Source organism: Mustela putorius, unplaced genomic scaffold (assembly GCF_011764305.1).
Source record: "Mustela putorius furo isolate JIRA1106 unplaced genomic scaffold, ASM1176430v1.1 tig00537248_pilon_pilon_pilon, whole genome shotgun sequence".
NCBI classification, from domain to species: domain Eukaryota; kingdom Metazoa; phylum Chordata; class Mammalia; order Carnivora; family Mustelidae; genus Mustela; species Mustela putorius.
This window is the reverse complement of record NW_025422387.1, coordinates 7642149-7662647: the sequence shown is the minus strand read 5'-3', so window position 1 is coordinate 7662647 and position 20499 is coordinate 7642149. Positions and strand designations below refer to the sequence as shown.

The 20499-nt window shown below is 45.1% G+C and overlaps 1 protein-coding gene across 2 annotated transcripts in view; it reads right to left on the bottom strand.

The window, feature by feature from the left end:
- PTPN11 (protein tyrosine phosphatase non-receptor type 11) overlaps nt 1-20499 on the bottom strand; it is an 86541-nt gene that overhangs the window by 23376 nt on the left and 42666 nt on the right. For both annotated transcript variants that reach the window (XM_004753269.3, XM_004753270.3), the window contains exons 7-10: nt 7517-7613; nt 4499-4578; nt 4208-4366; nt 54-185 (exon numbers count right to left, since the gene is read on the bottom strand). In XM_004753269.3, the coding sequence (XP_004753326.1) occupies nt 54-185; nt 4208-4366; nt 4499-4578; nt 7517-7613 (468 nt within the window). The remainder of the gene's footprint in view (nt 1-53; nt 186-4207; nt 4367-4498; nt 4579-7516; nt 7614-20499) is intronic.

The window sequence follows — 20499 nt, the reverse complement described above, 5'->3', positions numbered from 1 at the left end:
ACTGCACGCCAAAACCAGTTACTAAAGTCTCTAAAATACGACAATATACTTACTTGTCCAACCTTTGAAAGTTTAAGTTCTCTTAATGTATAGTCATGAGCAGCACTTTCTTTGACGTTCCTAACACGCATGACCCCATATTCTTTCAGAGCATACTCGTCGGGCCAGTATTTGACACATTTACTCTGAAAGGGATCAGAGAAAAGACAGTTAATCTCTGTGAATTCTGAAATTAAAGCCTAAACCAGAGGAAAATAAATACTCAGAAAAAAAAAAATTCGAGTCTTGCTTAATGTTCAATATTCAGAAAATGGCCTATCTAGCATCTGGTGGATTTTCAAAGGAGAGGAAAATAAATTTAAATAAGAAAAGCAGGTGCGTGGAAAACCAGGGAGAAGCCGAAAGACAGAGCAGCCTTTGCAGGGCTGTCTGATCTAAGATGCATGTCAAAGGACGGTCAAGGATTGTTCATTTATCTCCAACGAACCAAAGATGCAGAATGAGGGACTACCCAATCTGAGGGTTCTGCCTAGCAATCACTGAAGTCTGAATTCCAGAGCTCTGCCAGTCCCTCTGCAGGGAAGGCAAGCAAGCACTCTGGAGGTGGACGGGTTGCCCAAAGAGCCAGACTTGTCTGGTTCATTTCCGCACCCGTGTAGGAGGACTCTGTGCCTTATCTAACCCACGTGCGAACAGCTCCAACACAGCAAGGCAGCCGATGGGGTTTTGAACCAGCTGCTTCTTCTATATCCAGATCCGTTTGCTACCTACTATACACGTCCCCTTCGCTTCCCTGGGTGCCTGGGAACACCGAGCCTGCAACAGCTGCTGGCGTCAGAGCAGACAGATTGAAAAATATGGCACCAACTACATCATTCTTGGTGCCAAAGAGGAAGATATTTAGCTCAATGAGAAATGAGCCTGTATATATCTGGTGACGTGTCCTGGGCAGAGAATGTTTTTGTGTTTTGTTTTTTTCTGGGAGTGGACTTCCCACAACCACCAAGATACCAATATCAGCAAGAGAAATTTACTTTTTCTATTAGGAAGACAGAGAAATTCAGTGCTAAAACTATAATTAAGAGAGCAGCTACAGGCATCCCCTCAGTCAATGATTAACTGAAATTAAAAAAAAAAAAAAAAAAAAAAACACAGCAGAAGGAAAGTTGAACAGAAGAATTAATAGTGCAACTTTTTTGCCTGGCAATGGCTTATATGGTCTACTATTTATTAATATTCTGAATTCAGCTTTCTCCATGCACTATTTGGTAGATCCAAATACCTCTTCGACAGATTTGATACAACTTTTATTATCCCCAAATAAACACTTTAAATATTAACTGTACTCAATGCTATTGCTGGCCAATCAATTCTGTGACTGTACGTTGTTCAAGAGACTCAACAGAGAACAAAAAATTAAATCACAACCCTGAAAACATTTCAGCAGACTTTGAACATCAGCAGACTACCCGGCCCTCCTCCTAGTTTTCCAAACTCTGACATAGACTTTGGCAAAAATTCTAAAATGTGACAGCTAACACATTTTAAACCAAAGCCCAGGACTCAAAGGGAATCTAGAGTCTGAGACCAAGAGAGCACGCTATCAGAACTTCTGGGGGTGCCGGGGTGGCTCAGTGGTTTAAAGCCTCTGCCTTCGACTCAGGTCATGATCTCAGGGTCCTGGGATGGAGCCCCACATCAGGCTCTCTGCTCAGCAGGGAACCTGCTTCCCCTCTCTCTCTGCCTTCCTCTCTGCCTACTTGTGATCTCTGTCCAATAAATAAATAGAATCTTTAAAAAAAAAAAAAAAAAAGAAGAAGAACTTCTGGACTGTGGAGAGAATGCATCCATCATGCTCTCCACCCTGGGACTGAACAGCATAAGCAGGAAGCAGGCATAGACTTGCGGGGTGGAAGCAAGCAGAGGGGCAGGCTGATTTGGCCCAATGTCTGCCTGTTCTAGGAGCTTCCGGCAGGTCTTCTCAAGGGAAACACAACGAATCCCCCTGAAGTGACACAAGAACCTTCTCTTCGTGCCCCCAAGTCCTGTAAGGAGAGGTAGCCGCCTATGAACCAGACAACAGGCAGGAGAGATGGCTCAGTTTTCCTTTCTATACTCGGGCAGGTGCCAGAGTTAAACATCTGATGTTACTGAGGGTAGCTGCTGGAGGAAGCCTCTGTTTCACAATGACCAGATCTGGCCTTAAAGGTTTTCAGAAGCATGATGACGACTAGTTAGCACAACAATGAAAATCCTACAAAATCATGCTGCCCTTCAAAATGATAGGAAAATTACATCAGGAGCGCTAAAATCCAGAATCACTCCTCTGTCTCAGGTTTAACTTAAAGGTACGGCTGCTATATTCCAGGCAAATTTTATGTGAACCAATTAAAGTGTAGCTACAAAATAACTTCGACTAAAACACAAAAACACAGAACTTTTCCACATTAAAAACCCACATGGATGGGCTCACTCTGGGATAACACGGAGAAATGTCATTCAGTGAGATCTGTCTGCTTCTCTGTAGGTGTGGGCTGTTACAATTTTTAAAACCTGAAGTATCATGAAGAGTGTGGGGAGAGGAGTACTTGACATAGCAGCTGGGTTGGGGGCGGGGGGGGCATGCTGGGACAACCACTCTGGGAGCAGTTGGGCGGAGTGTCTTTGAACTTACAACATGCCTACCCTGGGACCTAGCATTCCTTTTTATGAAATCTAACCTAGAGAAACACGTGCCACACACAAACACACACACACACACACACACACACACAGAAATAAGAATAAGATTATTCACTTTAGCACTGTTTGTTAACAGCAAAAACAGAAACATTTAAGTGCCCAATTCATAATGCTGAAATAACGTATGGTACATCCTTACTACGGAACATCATGCAATTACTAAAAAGAAGGCAACAGGCCACTATGTACTAATAGTAGATGTTAGAACATTCATCTGGGCGGGGCCCAAGATGCACAACAAAGTTAGTATATGAAAACACTTTTGCATACAGTGTTTTTCAGAAAACAGTGCTATATACCTCCACAGACACACATACACATGTAAGCACACACATACCTGTAAATGCCTCTCACACATGTATGTATGTAAATACCAAGAAGAGAGCATGGAGGGATACACATCACACTGGTGACAGGGACTTTAAATGGGTGGACAAGGGACAGTGACAAAGGCAATTTTAACCGTAACCATCATGTGTCTGGATATGTATATGACTATATTGCTTAAATAATTCAAATTAATGTTTAAATGCTCACACGTCACGACAAGTATAATTTATATGACCAGTGAAATCACTGATAAGGACATTAAAACGGCTATTACAAATATACTCCCTATGTCCAGAAGGTATAAGTTAAAAAGGGACACACAGAAGGCATTAAAAGGAAACAACAACAATAATAAAACTTCTAGAGATGAAAAAACAATGTCTGCTATGGAAAACACACTAATAGTAATAACACTTCAGTGTTTCTTCTGCAGTGACACTGCAGAAGAAAAGATTAACTTAAAGACACGCAGCCAAAGCAACTATCCCAAATGAAACAAGGCGGAGAAAAACAACCGCACAAAATGAACAAAGCCTCAGTAGGCCTCAGGTCAATGCCGAGCAGCCCAATATACGTGTAAATTGCTGTCCCGTGTATGCAGAAATAATAAAACATTTCCAAATGCAGAAAAAACTCTAAAGCCACAGATTCCAGAAGCTCAATGAATCCCAAGCAGAAGGAACATAAAGAAAACTACACCAAGGCATGTCACAACCGAATTTCTTCTACTCTCTCTTCTCCCAAGGGTCAGTTAGAATCAGCTTAATCTTTTTTTTTTTAAAGATTTTATTTATTCACTTGACAGACAGAGATCATAAGTAGGCAGAGAGGCAGGCAGAGAGAGAGAGAGAGAGAGAGGGAAGCAGGCTCCCCGCTGAGCAGAGAGCCTGATACGGGACTCGATCCCAGGACCAGGAGATCATGACCCGAGCCGAAGGCAGTAGCTCAACACACTGAGCCACCCAGGTGCCCCAGCTTAATCTGTTTATTCTTACATGTTCTTAACATGTTCAACCTGACATGGCCAATACTTTAAAAATACTGTATCAGAAAAACCTCTTAGTTTAAAAAAAAATAAAATAAAAAATTAAAAAAATAAAAATAAAAATACTGTATCAGAAGAACTTGAGTATACCTTTCCTCTCTCCACTTCTTTCGTTGTCATAACAATCACTCGGGAGTTCTCTTGAAATACCATCCGCCAGAAGTCATTCACCGTGTTTTGCAAGCAGCCTTGCGTGGCAATGTAACTCTTTTTGGGTTTTGAATTGTTGCATTTGGTTTCAAACTCAGGCTAGAAATTTTAGGAAGAAAATGCATCAAACACTTGAATGTTGCTTTCAGGGTCACAAGCAACAGAAAACATAAAATACAAACAATGGCTGGCAATGTACGGTCAGAAAACACTGTGGGAAACAAAGATTACCATGATAATATTTGCATTGATGTAATCTGAAACGGGCTCATTGGGATCGCCATCGTGTAGGACAACCCTGGTATGATCAACTGGAAGAAAAAGAGACCACAGTCATACCTCCTCAGGACACGTCACTTCAAATCAGTTACCCTTCCACCCAGACCAAGTTCTGTTCACTTCATGATAAAACCACATAAAAGATTAAATCCTAAATGAGCACAACAATCTGAACACCATATGATGCCTCATAATGCTATCTTTAAGACAGAAAAAGCAGCAATGGGAACTCCCTGGTCTTGACCATTTACTATGGATCTACAGGATATTATCACTGGGAGAAGCTGGATAAAGGGTACATGGGAACCGGGTGCCTGGGTGGCTCATTGGGTTAAGCCTCTGCCTTCGGCTCGGGTCATGATCTCAGGGTCCTGGGATCAAGTCGCAAGTCGGGCTCTCTGCTCTCTGCCTGCTTCCTCCTCTCTCTCTCTCTCTCTCTCTCTGCCTGCCTCTCTGCCTAATTGTGATCTCTGTCAAATAAATAAATAAAATCTTTTAAAAAAGGTTTTTAAAAAAAGAGTACATAGGAACCTTCTGTATATTTTTATAACTTCTTGTGAGTCTAAAAGTATTTCAAAACAAAAAGGTGGATTTTTTTTTTAAAACAAAAGGAAGAGGGGCACCTGGGTGGCTCAGTGGGTTAAGGCCTCTGCCTTCGGCTCAGGTCATGATCCCAGGGTCCTGGGATCGAGCCCCGCATCGGGCTCTCTGCTCTGCAGGGAGCCTGCTTCCCCCTCTCTCTCTGCCTGCCTCTCTGCCTACTTGTGATCTCTGTCTGTCAAGTAAATAAATAAAATCTTTAAAAAAAAAAGGAAGAGTAAAGTATAGATAAATGACATAATGTCTGAGATTCACTTCAACATAATTTGGGGAGTGAGGAAGAGTGGCTCAGAGTATAAATGCAACAGGACTGGGTATGAGTTAACAACACTGAGAGCAGGGCGGTGGGTATGTATGGTTTTTTATACTGTTCTGTCTACTTATGAGTATATTTGAAACTTTCCATAATACAAATGGTGGGATTTTTTTTAATGAAGCAGAATGAAATACGGTATCTAGAAGGTAAGATTCTGATAGTATCAACTGACTAAATTCTGTACAAAAGTACATGATTGATACAGGAGTCTGAGTGCTCTACCTAAGCAACATATTTTACCATAAGGGGAGGGGCACTCCTGGGAGACTCAGTTAAGTGTCCAACTCTTGATTTGGGTTGTGAGATGGAGCCCTGCGTCAGGCTCCATGTTGGGTATGGAGCCTGCTTCAGATTCTCTCTCTCCCTCTCCCTGTGCCCCTCCCCACCTTCCCTCTCTTAAAAAATTATTTTACAATGGGAATTAGTAATACAGCTGCATGTCTCAGACTCCCCATCTCTAAATAAATAAGATGTTAATCAAGAGGAAGCATCTGACTGGGATTTTTAAGAGAGGAAAAGGCAATGATACTCTATTCAAGTACTGCATACTCTTGTTCCCGTCACCTTTTCCTACATCCCTGCATCTTACTAACGAGTTCCACTAGGTCTCCTGAGCAGAAAGGAAAACTTAGACATAAACAGGATGAGGCTTCCCCAAGGACATGAGGACCATGCTGTGACTCAGACTGATTCTCTGCAAATTTGTATCGCCTCTTCTCACTACTATTAATGCCTCCACTTTCTCCCATCCTCACCTACACACAACTCAAATAACCATATTGATGCGATATACATATGTACCACGTACGTGTACCTATGTACACAGAAAGACCATGTTACACACACACACAGGCACACACACGTACACTCATGCATGCGAGCACAACGGGGTTATGATACCTGACAAAATGGCTTGGATCTGATGAGACATTACTGCACTGCTCACCAAATTTGCTCATGCATTCCAATAAAACTTTCATTGTGAAGTTTTTGAACACGGAAATACACACATATATATACAAACAAGCCCTATTTTTAAGTTGGTAAATACATTATGCATGCACTGCCATCAATCTGTATGTCAGATTTAAATTTTTCTTTCTTTCTCTTTTTAGATAAAGGATATAAATCAAAAGAAGTTCTCAGTGTTCCTTCCTTCCCCCCCAGCGGACCGCCCTGCATAGCCCCCTCCGGAGACCCCTCCGAGAAAGAGCGTGGTGCTAAGACTGTGGCTCTGGGGGCTCCAATGCCCATTCTCCCTTGCTTGCAACCTTGCTGAAATGGTCTATAAAACTGGGAAAATCAGAACATCTGCTTTCTATGCTGGGGTAAGAAGTAAGTGAGACCGATGCAGAGCCTGACACAGGGTGAGCCCTCAGGAAAGAGGAGCTACGACAACTGCTTCGTGCCATCTCTGGGGTCCTCACCCAAGACCTCCATCCTTCCAGGACCCTTGTTCTCTGTGGTTCGGCTTGAGCTCTACTGGGCAGCACTCGGGTGTTAAACGCCTTGTGGATACCTCTGGGTCCTTTTCAAGCTAGGTGTAGGTATGTACCTGTATCTCCTGTAACCCGAGCTCCGGAGGTCAGGGAGCAGAGCAGTTGAAGAGTCCTTGAGGGGAGACTGCCTATTCTCCAGAAGAGGGAATGGAGTCCCAGCAAGGAGGTGGGCCTTCCCCAAGCCCCACAGGCTGAGTGCTGAATGAAGGGCAAGGACACAAGCCTGGGCCCCCTAAGGGTCTTGGTGTGGCCTGACCCTGGGAGATGTCAAGCCTTGAGATTCTCACTCTTAGGCAGATAAAATTAATTAACAGAAGGAAACAACCTACTCAAGGATCACCTGGTGGCAGTCTGACCCAGGACGGGCAGCACAGACATGCGGTGAACGTCAACCATCCCACCACGTTTGACAATTCTGGAAACCACTCACAACTGAAAGGGGCTAAGGCCTCGGATCTTCTGAGGAGGCACGTGGCACACAAGAAAAGTTATAGGGACGCTGAGGAAGCCAACACTCCAAGAGTCACTGTTACTGAACAGAATATTAATACTTACAGGGCAGGATGTTTTTATATCTATTTTTGTTCTTATTTTCTTGCCTCTGACCCTCTTTTCGGCTGTAGAGAAGTTTGCACTCCTGCTGTTGTAGTGTCTGGAGGGAAAAAAAAGTAAATATTATTGCACATCAAAAGCTTTAAAAAAATAAAGCATGGCTCAGCAGTTCTGCTGTAAGAATTTTATCCGAGGAAAGGTTCGGGGTTGCGACAGCTACAGGAATGCTCATCTTAAAACTGCATCAACAGTGCCAAAAACAATTTCCGGTAAGAAAGGGCTGCCTGTATAACACTGACATTAATTCATACAAACAAATGTTCTGCGGCCATTTAAAAAGACATTCTAGGAAAATTTTTAATGCCTTGAGAAAATGATCAGGGTAAGTGTTAAGTGAAAAGAAGGTCAGACTTCCAAAACAGTATTATTACATAAGCCATATATTTGCATTCGCCTATGTAACTAAGAAATGGCAGAAGACTATACATCAAAAAGGTAATGAGGATTGTTTTCTCAGGGTAGTGGGATTATAAAGGCCTTTTCTTCACTTATTTGGCCTAAATTTTTTACAATGAGTTAATACTTATTAGTAGAGAAACCTTTTAAAGTAACAATTATTAAGAATGAAAGTCGGCGGGAGGAGTGATGCCTGGGTGGCTCGGTCGGTTAAGCATCTATCTGCTTTTGACTTAGGTCATGGCCCCGGGGTCCTCGGATCAGGTCCAGGGTCAGGCTCCCTGCTCGGTGAGGAGCCTACATCTCCCTCTCCCCATGCCCCACTCGTGTTCTCTCTTTCTATCTCTCTCTCTCAAGTAAATAAATAAAGTATTTTTAAAAAATTTAAAAAGGCATGAAAGTCGGGGTGCCTGGCTGTTTCAGTCAGAAGAGCATGTGACTCTTGATCTCGGGTTTGTGGGTTCAAGCTCCACACTGGGTGTAGAGATTACTTTAAAAAAAAAAAAAAAACTCAAAAAAAGAATGAAAGCCAATGAGCATCAGTGTAGAGCATATAAATAACAGTTGTGATCAGGCTCTTGACTTCATGATCTGCTGCCTACTTTTACCATTGTTTAATTCAGAGCAAGCTCCAACAGAAGAGGTACTGGGTATGGCTGGATCGGGGGCATGCAAGCTTTGCTCCTCCTATGCCAGAAACCCACGTTAGCGCGAGGCAGCCAGCCTGCGTCTACACAAACACCCACTCCCCAGGTTTCTCCCAGCCAGAGAATGAGGAAGAGAATGTTAGATTCCTGGAAGGGGTCGAGAGGGACACTTCTGGAGGGGAAGGAGGTGGGGAACATGATCAGGGGGAGACTAAACAAGGCAGCCACAGTGGGACTAGCCCCAGCGGAAGAGGAGACATGGGGAAGCAAAAAGGATCCTCTGGGGGCGCCTGGGTGGCTCAGTGGGTTAAACCGCTGCCTTCGGCTCAGGTCATGATCTCAGAGTCCTGGGATCGAGTCCCACATCGGGCTCTCTGCTCAGCAGGGAGCCTGCTTCCTCATCTCTCTCTGCCTGCCTCTCTGCCTACTTGTGATCTCTCTCTCTCTGTCAAATAAATAAATAAATAAATCTTTTTAAAAAAAAAAAAAAAAAGGATCCTCTGGAGAAGCAGACAGGAAGGTGGACAAGCCATGTTCAAGGGGTAGGTTTTATTTTCAAAATTAAAAAAAGCACCTCTTTTTTTTTTTTTTTTTTTTTTTAAAGACTTGGATTTATTTGAAAGAGAGAGATAGAGAGCGCGCACAGGAGCGAGGAGAGAGACAGAGGGGGATGGAGAAGCAGACTCCCCAACTGGCAGGGAGCCCGATGCGGGACTCAGTCCCACGACCCTGAGATCATGGCCTGAGCCAAAGGCAGATGCTTAACTGACTGAGCCACCCAGGCGCCCCCAAATGAACCTCTTTAAGGGACCATTAGTTTCCAAAAAGTCTAATTTGTGAGAAGAAATCACAAGCAGGCAAATCAAGAAAGTGGAAGGCAAAGTAAAAAGAAGAAAATATATGTGTGCTGTGTATGTATATATAAATTCCAGCTCGTAAAGGTTTCTACCAGGAGTGAGAGTCAATGTTTCATAACAAGCAGCCCACTGTATTTCCATTCCATTTAAGTGAATTTCACAGACAGGTATGAAAGTCGGGATTTTAAATTGCTATTTGAATCTCGGATTGAAAATGCAGCATTTGGCCTTGACACACGGCTCACAGCACAGGCAGTTAGCTAGCTGGAGCCTGGGCAGGAATAAAATACAATGGACACAGAACTCCGATGATGAGACGGTCATTCCAATTTTTAAAACGAGCCCAGATTAAGTAATTAAAGCCATTTGCCTTCTGCGGGCTGGCATTTCCTCTGAACTGTGAGCCAGTCTTCCCGAGCGATGTCGCCACGTTAGGAAAAAAGGTTCAGTCGTGATTTTCAGATAGGCAGGTGAGGCTCAAAAAGCAGCTCAAACGCTGCAAACTGACTCAGCCACTTAGAAGTCAAACAAGTGAAGAGAAACAAGATCCACAAAAGCTATAAAGAGCGGCGGGGTGGCGGGGGGTGGGGAGGGAGGCTAGGAAATAATTAGCCGCTTGATTCAAAACGAGCCTGACAGTGAGGCGCTCAAGCGAGCACTTAGCCCAAGTCTCGGCTTCTCAGAACAAGGCACTCTTCTCTGAGCTCATGGAGGCCTGCCTCTAACCTCAGCTTCTGCTTCGCTATCTGTGCCTCAGCTTCCTCAAGTGTCACGTGGGAACAGTCCTAATTACCTACCCCGCAGAGATGGCATAAGAGTTAAGGGAGATTACCATGGAAAGTGCAGAAACACACATGTTGGCTGGACCCTCTCCCCAGGTCGACTAGGGGCTCCCCTCATCCTGCATCAAGTTACCAGACGCCTCTATCATGCAGATTTGGGGTCTACACAGCACACAGGCTGAGACAGGCCTACGGTCCCCAGAGTCTTCAAGAAAGGACAAGCCTAGAGCACCTGCACCCCGGGCACCATCCGTGCTAAGCGGCAGCGGCCGGCAGCTGTCACAGATTAATAATGACTAACTGTGTGTCTCCCCCCAGCTCTATCCTCGGTGCCCATTAGTCCATTCTCATCTGTGCCTGGGGCCCAAGTTGTCTGAACACATTTCATTTCCTGCAGAGGAAGGCTGCCATCCATCTAGAGTGCGGCTGAAAACAAAAAGAACTCAGAAGGGTGACTGGCCATACTCTGCCCGCCGAGGCTCCCTAACTGCCCCCGAGATAATCAGCTACCACCTGCTATGGGGTGCACCAGGCTGATGGCTGGAAGCAGCAGAAGAATATCCTATAAGCCGGCCCCCACAGGCTACAACCCTTCCGTGGTTTATCTTCCACAACCTCTCTCTCACCAGCAGTCCCTGGGGCACAAGAAAGCTGCAAACGACCTGTCAAGTTAAATGTCACTGTGTCTCCATCCGCATCCTCCACTGGGCAGTGGCAGGGATGCTAATGGTAATGACAGGCAGAAAAAGGGACAATGTACAGCTGGGACAGAGGCTGCAAGATACCCCATTTGCCCAAGTATTACAAAGAATTTGGATCGAACGATGAACCCTTAAAAACATGCTAGAGGCTAGTTACAGTCTCCTGATTGCACGAGCCAAAACAGATCTAGAGCCAAACGGATTGTATCAGATTTTAAGCCTTAAAAGGCATTAAGAGAAAGCCGATCCCCTGCTCCACAGTGTACATTCTGAAGCGCCCGGGAGCTGGCGCGCCTGGTTGGCTTAGTTGGTGGAACATGTGACTCTTGATCTTAGGGTCGTGAGTTCTAGTCCCACCTTGGATGCAGAGATTACTTAAAAAATAAAATATTGGGGCACCTGAGTGGCTCAGTGGGTTAAAGCCTCTGCCTTTGGCTCAGGTCATGATCCCAGGGTCCTGGGATCGAGCCCCGCATCAGGCTCTCTGCTCAGCAGGGAGCCTGCTTCCCTTCCTCTCTCTCTGCCTGCGTCTCTGCCTACTTGTGATCTCTATCAAATAAATGAATAAAATTTTTAAAAATTATTTTTAAAAAAATTTTTTTTAAAGAAGAAGTGCCCAAGAGCATGACCAACAGTGGATGGGACAAGTGCTCATGGTGCAGAAACATCCCCCTGACATTTATGATGAATGAACACCCCTGCTTCCCACTCCCTGGGGCCCCTGCCAGCCTAAATGCCAGTAGCAGCAGTCCCCACTTACTGTAATGACCAAAAGAGACCCCCACATGACTTCCAGAGCCCTGATTGAAACCACTGGACCTGACTCTTGACCAGAATGCCATGAATCCAAATGGAGCAGGATCAAGGAGAGACAGACAGACAGACAGCAAACAAAACGGCAGAGCCTCAAATTGCCAAGCACCATTACGACAGCCCAATGATCATTCTGCCTGCACTGTTCTGAGCAGTGGGGACAAATCAAAAAAATAACACCACTAACCATTAAGACCAGACCAAACTGTACAATTACTCGGCTTCTATTTTTTTTAAAGATTTTATTTATTTATTTTGAAAGAAAGAGAATGAGTGTGACATGAGCGCCGGGGCGGGGGCAGGGGGGTTGGCAATGGGACAGAAGCAGAAGGAGAAGGAGAAACAGGCTCCCCACAGAGCAGGGAGCCCAATGCAGGGCTCGATCCCAGGACCCCGAGATCAAGACCTGAGCCGAAGGCAGAGGCTTAACCCACTGAGCCACCCAGCTGCCCCAATTTACTTTGCTTTAGAAACTAAACTAGAGGGGCGCCTGGGTGGCTCAGTGGGTTAAAGCCTCTGCCTTCGGCTCACATCATGATCCCAGGGTCCTCGGATGGAGCCCCGCATCAGGCTTTCTGCTCAGCGGGGAGTCTGCTTCCCCCTCTCTCTCTACTTGCCTCTGCCTACTTGTGATCTCTGTCTGCCAAATAAATAAAATAAAATCTTTAAAACTAAATAAAAATTTAAAAAACAAAACTCAAGGGTGTATATATGATGGATGAGGTGGGGGAGGGGTGGAGATGGAGAAAAGAAGATTAATAAAATGTTGGTAAGTGTCAAAGCTGGTTGTTGGGAAAAAGAAGGTCCATCACACTATTTCCTCTACTTTTGAGTGTTTGAAAACTTCGATAATACGGGAAGGGTTTTTATAAACAAAGTAATAATAAATAAAAATGTAAAAGCTCCTATTAGCTCTCCCCCCACATACACCCCACTCTTGGCCATGGCCTCCTGAAGGACAGAGAGGGAGCTGAGAAAGGCTGTCGGGCAGATGGTCTCCCTGGCTCTGACGCCGTGAATAATTATTAAGACAGCGGTAACCACCTGGGCAGGATCCAAAACCAGGCCTTCTACCCAGTCTGAATGAACTTCTGTTTTCTTTTGGCATCTGTCCCCTATGCAGAGGAACGCTGCAATTTCTCAGCCCATCCTCTCTACTGCAAACTCTGCAGTGTCACCAGGCACCACGGGCGGGTGAAAGCCCCCACTTCCTGACACCACGCTGCACAGCCTGTCACCACTTCTGTGCAGTGGACTTGGGGCAGCTTGTCCCCAACACGTCCACAGCACCAGCTGGGAACGAAGGGGCAGCTGTAGACTCCCGTCACCGGAGAAGGCCCCATATGATGGACAAGCACTTATGAAGATGACAGACAGAACTAACCCAAGATCTGGCCCCCAACCAGCTGCCTATCATAAGCCCCGTCTCCTTTCCACCAAGAAGGTGGAGAATCAGAAGAAAAATGAATTAAAAGGCACGGTCCCTGTAGAAGAACAGGTTCTGACACACGAAACTGCACCAAACAGTCAAGACAAATCCATAATTAAGTGTGGAATTAATTATGTGGTGTGGAACTTAGCAAATGAGATCCATGAAAACTAAGTGAAGCAGGTTTCTGGAAAGAGCTGAGGCCTGAAGCAGATGAAGTATTGAGACTGGTCCAAGGAAGAAAGGAAGACATCCCAGCAAGTTAGAGAGGGCAAGCAAATGTGGCCAAGAGGCCAGAGCTACTAAAGGGTGAAGGAGGGGGCGCCTGGGTGGCTCAGTGGGTTAAAGCCTCTGCCTTCAGCTCAGGTCATGATCCCAGGGTCCTGGAATCAAGCCCCGCATCAGGCTCTCTGCTCAGCAGGGAGCCTGCTTCCTCTTCTCTCTCTCTCTGTCTCTCTCTCTCTCTCTGCCTTCTGCTCTGTCTACTTGTGATCTCTGTCTGTCAAATAAATAAATAAAATCTTAAAAAAAAAAAAAAGGTGAAGAAGAATGGCAAATGAGTCTAGAAGCTGTGTGTTAGAAAGTGGTGGCAAATGGGGTTAGATGCAGAGAGTCAGAAAAACAATGGTGGGACTTGACAATGAGGCAGAAGACTCTTCAACAGCTGACTGAAAAGAAGTATGGACTTGGAGTCAAGTCTACGTGGAAGTGCACCGTCAACCATGTGTCTGTCCCATGGGGACAAGTTTCTCACTTTGTTTGGGCTTTAGTTTCTTCATCAAAATGCAAAAGGGGGAAAGGGGGACCCGCTAATGGTTTCTGAGCAAAGAGGGACAGGAGAAATGCTGAATGCAGATTCGCATGAAGGGTGAATGAAGGTCAGACACGGGGGAAAGAACAGCTTGTGTCTCCCGGGGTGATGAGAGTCTGCACCCCCGGTGTCAGGCAAGACCCCTCTGCCACAGCCTCCCTGAGCAGCCCTGAGCAGGCGCCTTGCTCCGTCAATGTGCCCACGGATGCAATGAGGTGCCTTTCCTAGCCCAATACGCAGCACCAAGTAGACAATAAATGCTAGTTTCCTTCCAACCTCTAAGAGCAGAGAGATGTTAGGAAAGAAGGTTCAACAGCACTTGGTGAGTGGCAACGTATGGGAGAAGGGGACAAAGAGGAACAATGAGAGGCTCTTCCTTCCGGCCCACGGAGCCACAGGGTAAAGAGCTTGAGCACCAGAGACAGTGAAATAAAGGGGGCTATTCGGTTTGTATTTCGGTTATTCGGTTATAGGAGTCTGCTTGACTCCTATTTTGAATGCTCTAATTTGAAGACACAGGACAACCAAGAAATGTCGAAGGCATGATTTAAAAGGCAAAACCAGAGCTCAGAAGCACGATAAACTTTGAGGTAACCAGCATAGGTTGAGAATGCATGTGCCCCCCCAGCAGAGAGCGAATTTCAAGCAAGATGAACAGAGGGCCCAGACCTCGTGTGTTCGAGAACCAGCAGAGTTAGCCGGTCAGGAGAACAAGCAGCAAACAGCAAGAGGCACAGGAGGGGAAGGAGGCAGAAACCAGGTGCATGCTGCCACAGGTCACAGAAACCAAGAAAAGCACACCGTGGGAATGCGGAGCTGGACAGTGGTCTCCAAAACAGCACCGGGAAAGAGAGGCTAAAGCGAAGACTATTTATGACACATTAAGAAAGCCACTGCGGTCTGTCACCAGTGTTCGCTCGGTACGTTGGAAGAAGTCACATCCCAAGGTGAGACGGGCAGGAGCTCAGAAGAAATGGAGGCCGCAGCACTGGGCACCCCGATGCAGAAGACAGAGGACGATGGCTGCAGTGGAAAGAAGCAAGGTTGTTTAAGGGCAAAAGGGAAACGTGAGGCAGAGATGGGGAAGCCCCCGAAAGCACCTGCAGTTCCTGTGCTCCGGGAAGATGTCAAGCAGCTCCAGCAAAATGACCCAACTCCAAAGAGAAAAACCTGACACCGGAGGGGCAAAGAACAGAACAGAGAGAGGCACCGAAAGAGAAAGAGTCCAAAGGAAACAAAAGAATTTCTGAAGAACGGAGCGTTTAGCTTGCAGAATAAAGCCTCGAACCGCGGCAGTACTCTGCCCACAGGAAGGCAGCAGGTCTCCTATGAAGCAACTAGAAGCGCAGGCCGACGTGGACAATCCTGGCTCCGGCTCCAGCCTGCCATCCTGGCACCTTCTTCAGCACAAGGCTGGAGCCCTGGCGGGGGGGGTGCTGTTCAGGGGCAGTGGGGCTCGGCCACCAAGGGGAAGGAAGATTTCTGCTGGAGATCGCCAGCCAGAATTATGATTCTAGACACAGCGTTGGGGTGCAGTTAAAGTCTTGTTTCCATAAAACCGAAGCGTCTCCAAGTAGAATTTATAGCTCCCCTGAGCAGGATGTAATCACTTTAAGGAAATCAAACTGGACTGTGGGTTTGAAGACAGGCATTAGCCCCTCCTGGAGACACGTCGGTTGGCAGAGAAGCTGGCAGGATCCAGGACATCTGTATAGCTGTCAGGGAAATGACTGCAATGCCCACAAACTGAAAACAGCTTCAGACCATGACAGAGAGAGGCTTGCGTAACAGGAGGAGGACGGGCTTTAAAAACAAAAAGCAAATTACTAAGGAAAACGAGCTTTACGGCGCTGGGAAAAAAATAACCCCAGTTGATATGATGTTGTGTGGTGTTTGTATGGGTGTGTGTTGTGGGTTTGGTTTTTCTGTTTTTTTAAGTCTGAAACAGGAGGTTCAAAGCTAAAATTTTTCTGAAATTCATTCCTGCTACCCTGAATCAGATCTTCTTGGGCAAGTGTGTAGATGTAAGTGTGTAATCTCGAAGACTAAAATGTGTGTTCACAATCCTCAAGCAGGGCCTCCCCAAGAAAACTGCATGGGAGAAAGGAGGCCCATCTCAAAGCAAAGCCTGGAACATTCCCCCATAGTTTTTAAGCATCAGAAAGCTGTTCCCTGTTGAATATACAGTCTGAACACAATACCTCTTTCTCTCCCCGCCGCCCCCCCCCCCCCGCCGCCAAAAACAACTCCTATTCAACACTCAATACACCAGGCTTTCCTGTAGTGTCTCCTGGGGGCTGCAGGAAATAAGACAGGACTACCTGTCCTTGTATAGCCCACGGGCTGCTTTGGGTTCTTTCCTTAGGATAATACGCACACAGGAAACCTTAAATAGTAGGATTAACTCTCTCTCTTTTTCTGTTCACCTTTATGGTTTCATTTCAGCAAAACCTCTTGTTATTCCAACAGACCTAATAACGTCATCTGCTTCTGTGAATTCACGGTACAAGAGATAAGCATGAAAACAACAGCCACAGAGAGTGCCCGTGAAGCCCAAGGACAGCAAGGATTAACAAGGAAAGGGCAGCTACTAGGTGCACGTGTAATAAGAACCGATCCAGGTGTGCGGATAGGGATCCAGGAAGGTTTTCCTGAAAAAATGACCCTGAGGCTGGGAACTGAGGAGTGGTAGTAAGGTGAAGTGAGAAAGGAACATTCTAGTACAGGCCCATCCCTTACACCACAGGAACAAACCTACTCCCATCAGATGTCTAACAGGCAGTTCAAACTTTAACAAGTCCAAGATGAGGGCGCCTGAGTGGCTCAGTGGGTTAAGCCACTGTCTTTGGCTCAGGTCATGATCTCAGGGTCCTGGGATCGAGTCCCGCATCGGGCTCTCTGCTCAGCAGGGGGCCTGCTTCCTCCTCTCTCTCTCTGCCTGCCTCTATGCCTACTTGTGATCTCTCTCTGTCAAATAAATAAATAAAATCTTAAAAAAAAAAAAAACAAGTCCAAGATGAAAGTTGACCACCTGCCCCCAAACCCATTCTCCCAGTCTCTCCATATCTCAGTAAATTGACTCCATCCTACCAATGGCTCAAGCCAAAAACTTTCATCAAATCCTGGCCCCAACTCTGCTGTACCACACAATCCATCGACTCTACCTTCAAAACGTCTCGAGAACCCAGCCACCTCTGCTGCTGCTACCCTGAATCAAACCACTGCCACTTCCCTGCTTGGATTACTGTGATTTGCCTCTTTGCTGGTCTCCCTGCTTCCGTCTGCCCCTTACAGAGGGTGTCCCATGTGGTAGCCAGCATGATCACATCCTTCCTGTGCTTAGAACCCTGCACAGACTTTCGGTCTTTCTCCAAGTAAAAGCCAATGACCTTACACTTTAAGTATTACAATACTTGGAAGAGAGTGCAAAGACCCTCTAAATGCAGCCACGCAGTATGCACATCACTAAGACGCACAAGGGCTGAGTTCAGGTTTCAGACAAGGCACATCGCAGGCACAGAATTCTAAGATCATAACCTGCCTTTTCACTTATGTATCTCATTTCAGCAGAACTTTACTTCATTACAAACAAATCTAGAACTGTTATCCGCTTCTTCCCATTTAAAAGGAGAAATATACCAGAGACACAAGATGTTTACACAGACCAAAAATGGGCAGTCTCTAGGAAAAAATCAGACTTGGAGTCACAACGTCTTCATGCTACAACATAACCCTAGAAGATCAACAACCTGAATTTATTTTAGGAGCAAAAGAAAAAAGACTCAAAGCGCTTCACAAGAGACTCTATTTAAGATGCGTCCCACGTGGACGTAATTTGTGTCTTCTGGGGTAACATACCTGAAAGGACACACAGAGTTTTACGGATAACAGAGTCGGGCATAGAGACAAACAAAACACAGCTGTCAGAGTTAAGTTACGAAAGGCATTGCAATTTAGAGCTCTGGTTCACTTTTAAAGACCATCAAACACATGGTAAGAAGGAACTGATCCCAAATTTATCACCTCCCAGGAAGCAACTAAAGAATGATCGCCAAAACAATAATGTCTTCCTGCCTTGCTGTTGGGATCAAACTTCAGTTTCAAAGGATTTATGGTGCGTCTCCAGTACCACAAATGTAATTTTTTCTATAATGATTTGGTTCTGTTCTTAGCCATATTCCCCTGGCCACAACCTCAAAGGGCATTTTTTTTTTTTTAAATTAACTAGATTTGAGCAGGAGGTACCTAGGAGATCCAGAAAGATCTAGCTTTGTTATCAGAGTTAACGTTAGTAACTCTGATACAGTGAATAACAACTTAGCACAGCAGACTGACCTCTACAGAGAACAGACATGATCTTGTTTTTTCCATTTCTCCCAAAAGCCAACTCAATCTCCCCTTTGTTGTTAATGATGTATAAAAGAAGATGTGAATTTGAAATATCACAGCGTGAAATCATCAGGTTAGTATGTAGAATCGTTCTTTTTCCAAGGCCAGAAAAGTCAGGCTAGGAGTTGTTCTGAGTTCACATCTTGATCCGACCAACAAGATCATGAAAACACCCCTACTGCCACAAGCTCTCTGGGATGATTTGACTTTGTTTCCCTAAGCACTGCCCAAGTGAACTTAGTGTTCAAAAACCCACCACTACGATAGACACCCACCTCACTGCTGTCATTTTTTTGAAAGTTCATAGTCACTGTAAAGGAAAAGTAGTGTGTACAAATGATCATCTCGGTTACCATTTTAAAAGAATGTGTAAGATGAACATGGATCTAGATCAAATAGTAGCTTGCTATTTCTTTTCTTTACCAAGAAGGTTTGGTATCTTTCAATTTTAATTAAAATGCTATTTTTCAGACTTCAAATATACTAACCAAAATTGTGTATGATAACATAATAAAAATTAATGATGAGTAACAACCATTGTGTTTTTTAAAGTGAAACATTTAAAAATGTTACTATTAACGACAGTCAGCAAAAATAGGAAAAGATGCATGCACAAGACCACTCCTTGTGTCCTCTCTGTGATACACTGAAATTATCCAAATGCCCATCAATAGGCAGAAAGAACGATAGTACATCCACATAATGGAGTCCTATGCAGTAAAACTGAATGAAGACTGTCTCTAGATAATACTGTGGATGATCTCCAGGATGTTGAATACAGCAAGGCTGGGGAAAAAACGTGTAAAGTTACGCTACTGTTTATCTGTGAAAGAGTGGGATATTGAAATATATACATATTTGCTTGTATTTTAAAATGTAATGATACACTACAACTTTTTTGAAAAATGGCTATAAAGGGAGAAAAGCACGGGGTATCAGGTAGATTTCTCTGAATACACTTTTTAGGTTTGACTTTAGGATCAAAGGCAACATTTCATATACTTACGAATAAAATTTCTAAAACGCAAACCTAAAATGAAACCCATAACCTAATTATATAGCCCGTTAGTTTACAACCACACAGAGAAGACTATTACCAGGGAGTTTAAGGCCTAGGAATGAGACTATCCATCTCTGAAGGATCTACCCTAAGACGTGTTGGGTTTGTTGCTCTTTAATGGAAAAAAATATTAAACCATTTTTAGTAATCACAACTCAGCAAAATCCAGACCATAAAGAACTTCCAGGACAACAAACCTGCTCTCTCTAACAACAACAACAATAAAGAGGGTGCTATGGTCTGAATGTTTGTGTTCCCCCAGAATTCATGTTGAATGAAATTCTAGCCCCCAGGGGCGCCTGGGTGGCTCAGTGGGTTAAGGCTCTGCCTTCGGCTCAGGTCATGATCTCAGGGTCCTGGGATCGAGCCCCGCATCAGGCTCTCTGCTCAGTGGGGAGCCTGCTTCCTCCTCTCTCTGCCTGCCTCTCTGTCTACTTGTGATCTCTATCAAATAAATAAATAAATAATCTTTAAAAAAAAAGAAAGAAAGAAAGAAATTCTAGCCCCCAAAGGTGACAATATTAAGAGGTGGGGTATCCTTATAAAAGAGACGCCCCCAAGGTTACCTGGGTGGCTCCGTCAGTTGAGTGTCTGTCTCCTGGTTTTGGCTCAGGTCATGATCTAAGGGTTATAGGATTAAGTATGGGATTCTCTCTCTTCCCCCCTCTCTGCTACTTTCCCTCTGCCCTCCTTCCCTGCTCACATGCGTGCGTGCAATCTTTCTATAGAAAAAGAGAGGGAGAAACAGACCCCACAAAGTTCCCTCATCCTTTCTGCCATGTGAGCATACAAGAAGTCAGAAGAGGGCCCTCACCTGACCATGCTGCCACCCTGACCTCAGACCTCCAGGACCATGAGAAATACATTACTGTCCATAAACTAGCCGGCCTGTGGCAGCCTGAACACACAAAGACGAGGGAGAGGGAGAAGAAGGAAGGGGGAAGAAAGGATGGGAAGGGAGCCAAAATATAAGAAACAGAAGACTTTTAAAAAAGAAAAATGTGAGAGGGGCGCCTGGGTGGCTCAGTGGGTTAAGCCTCT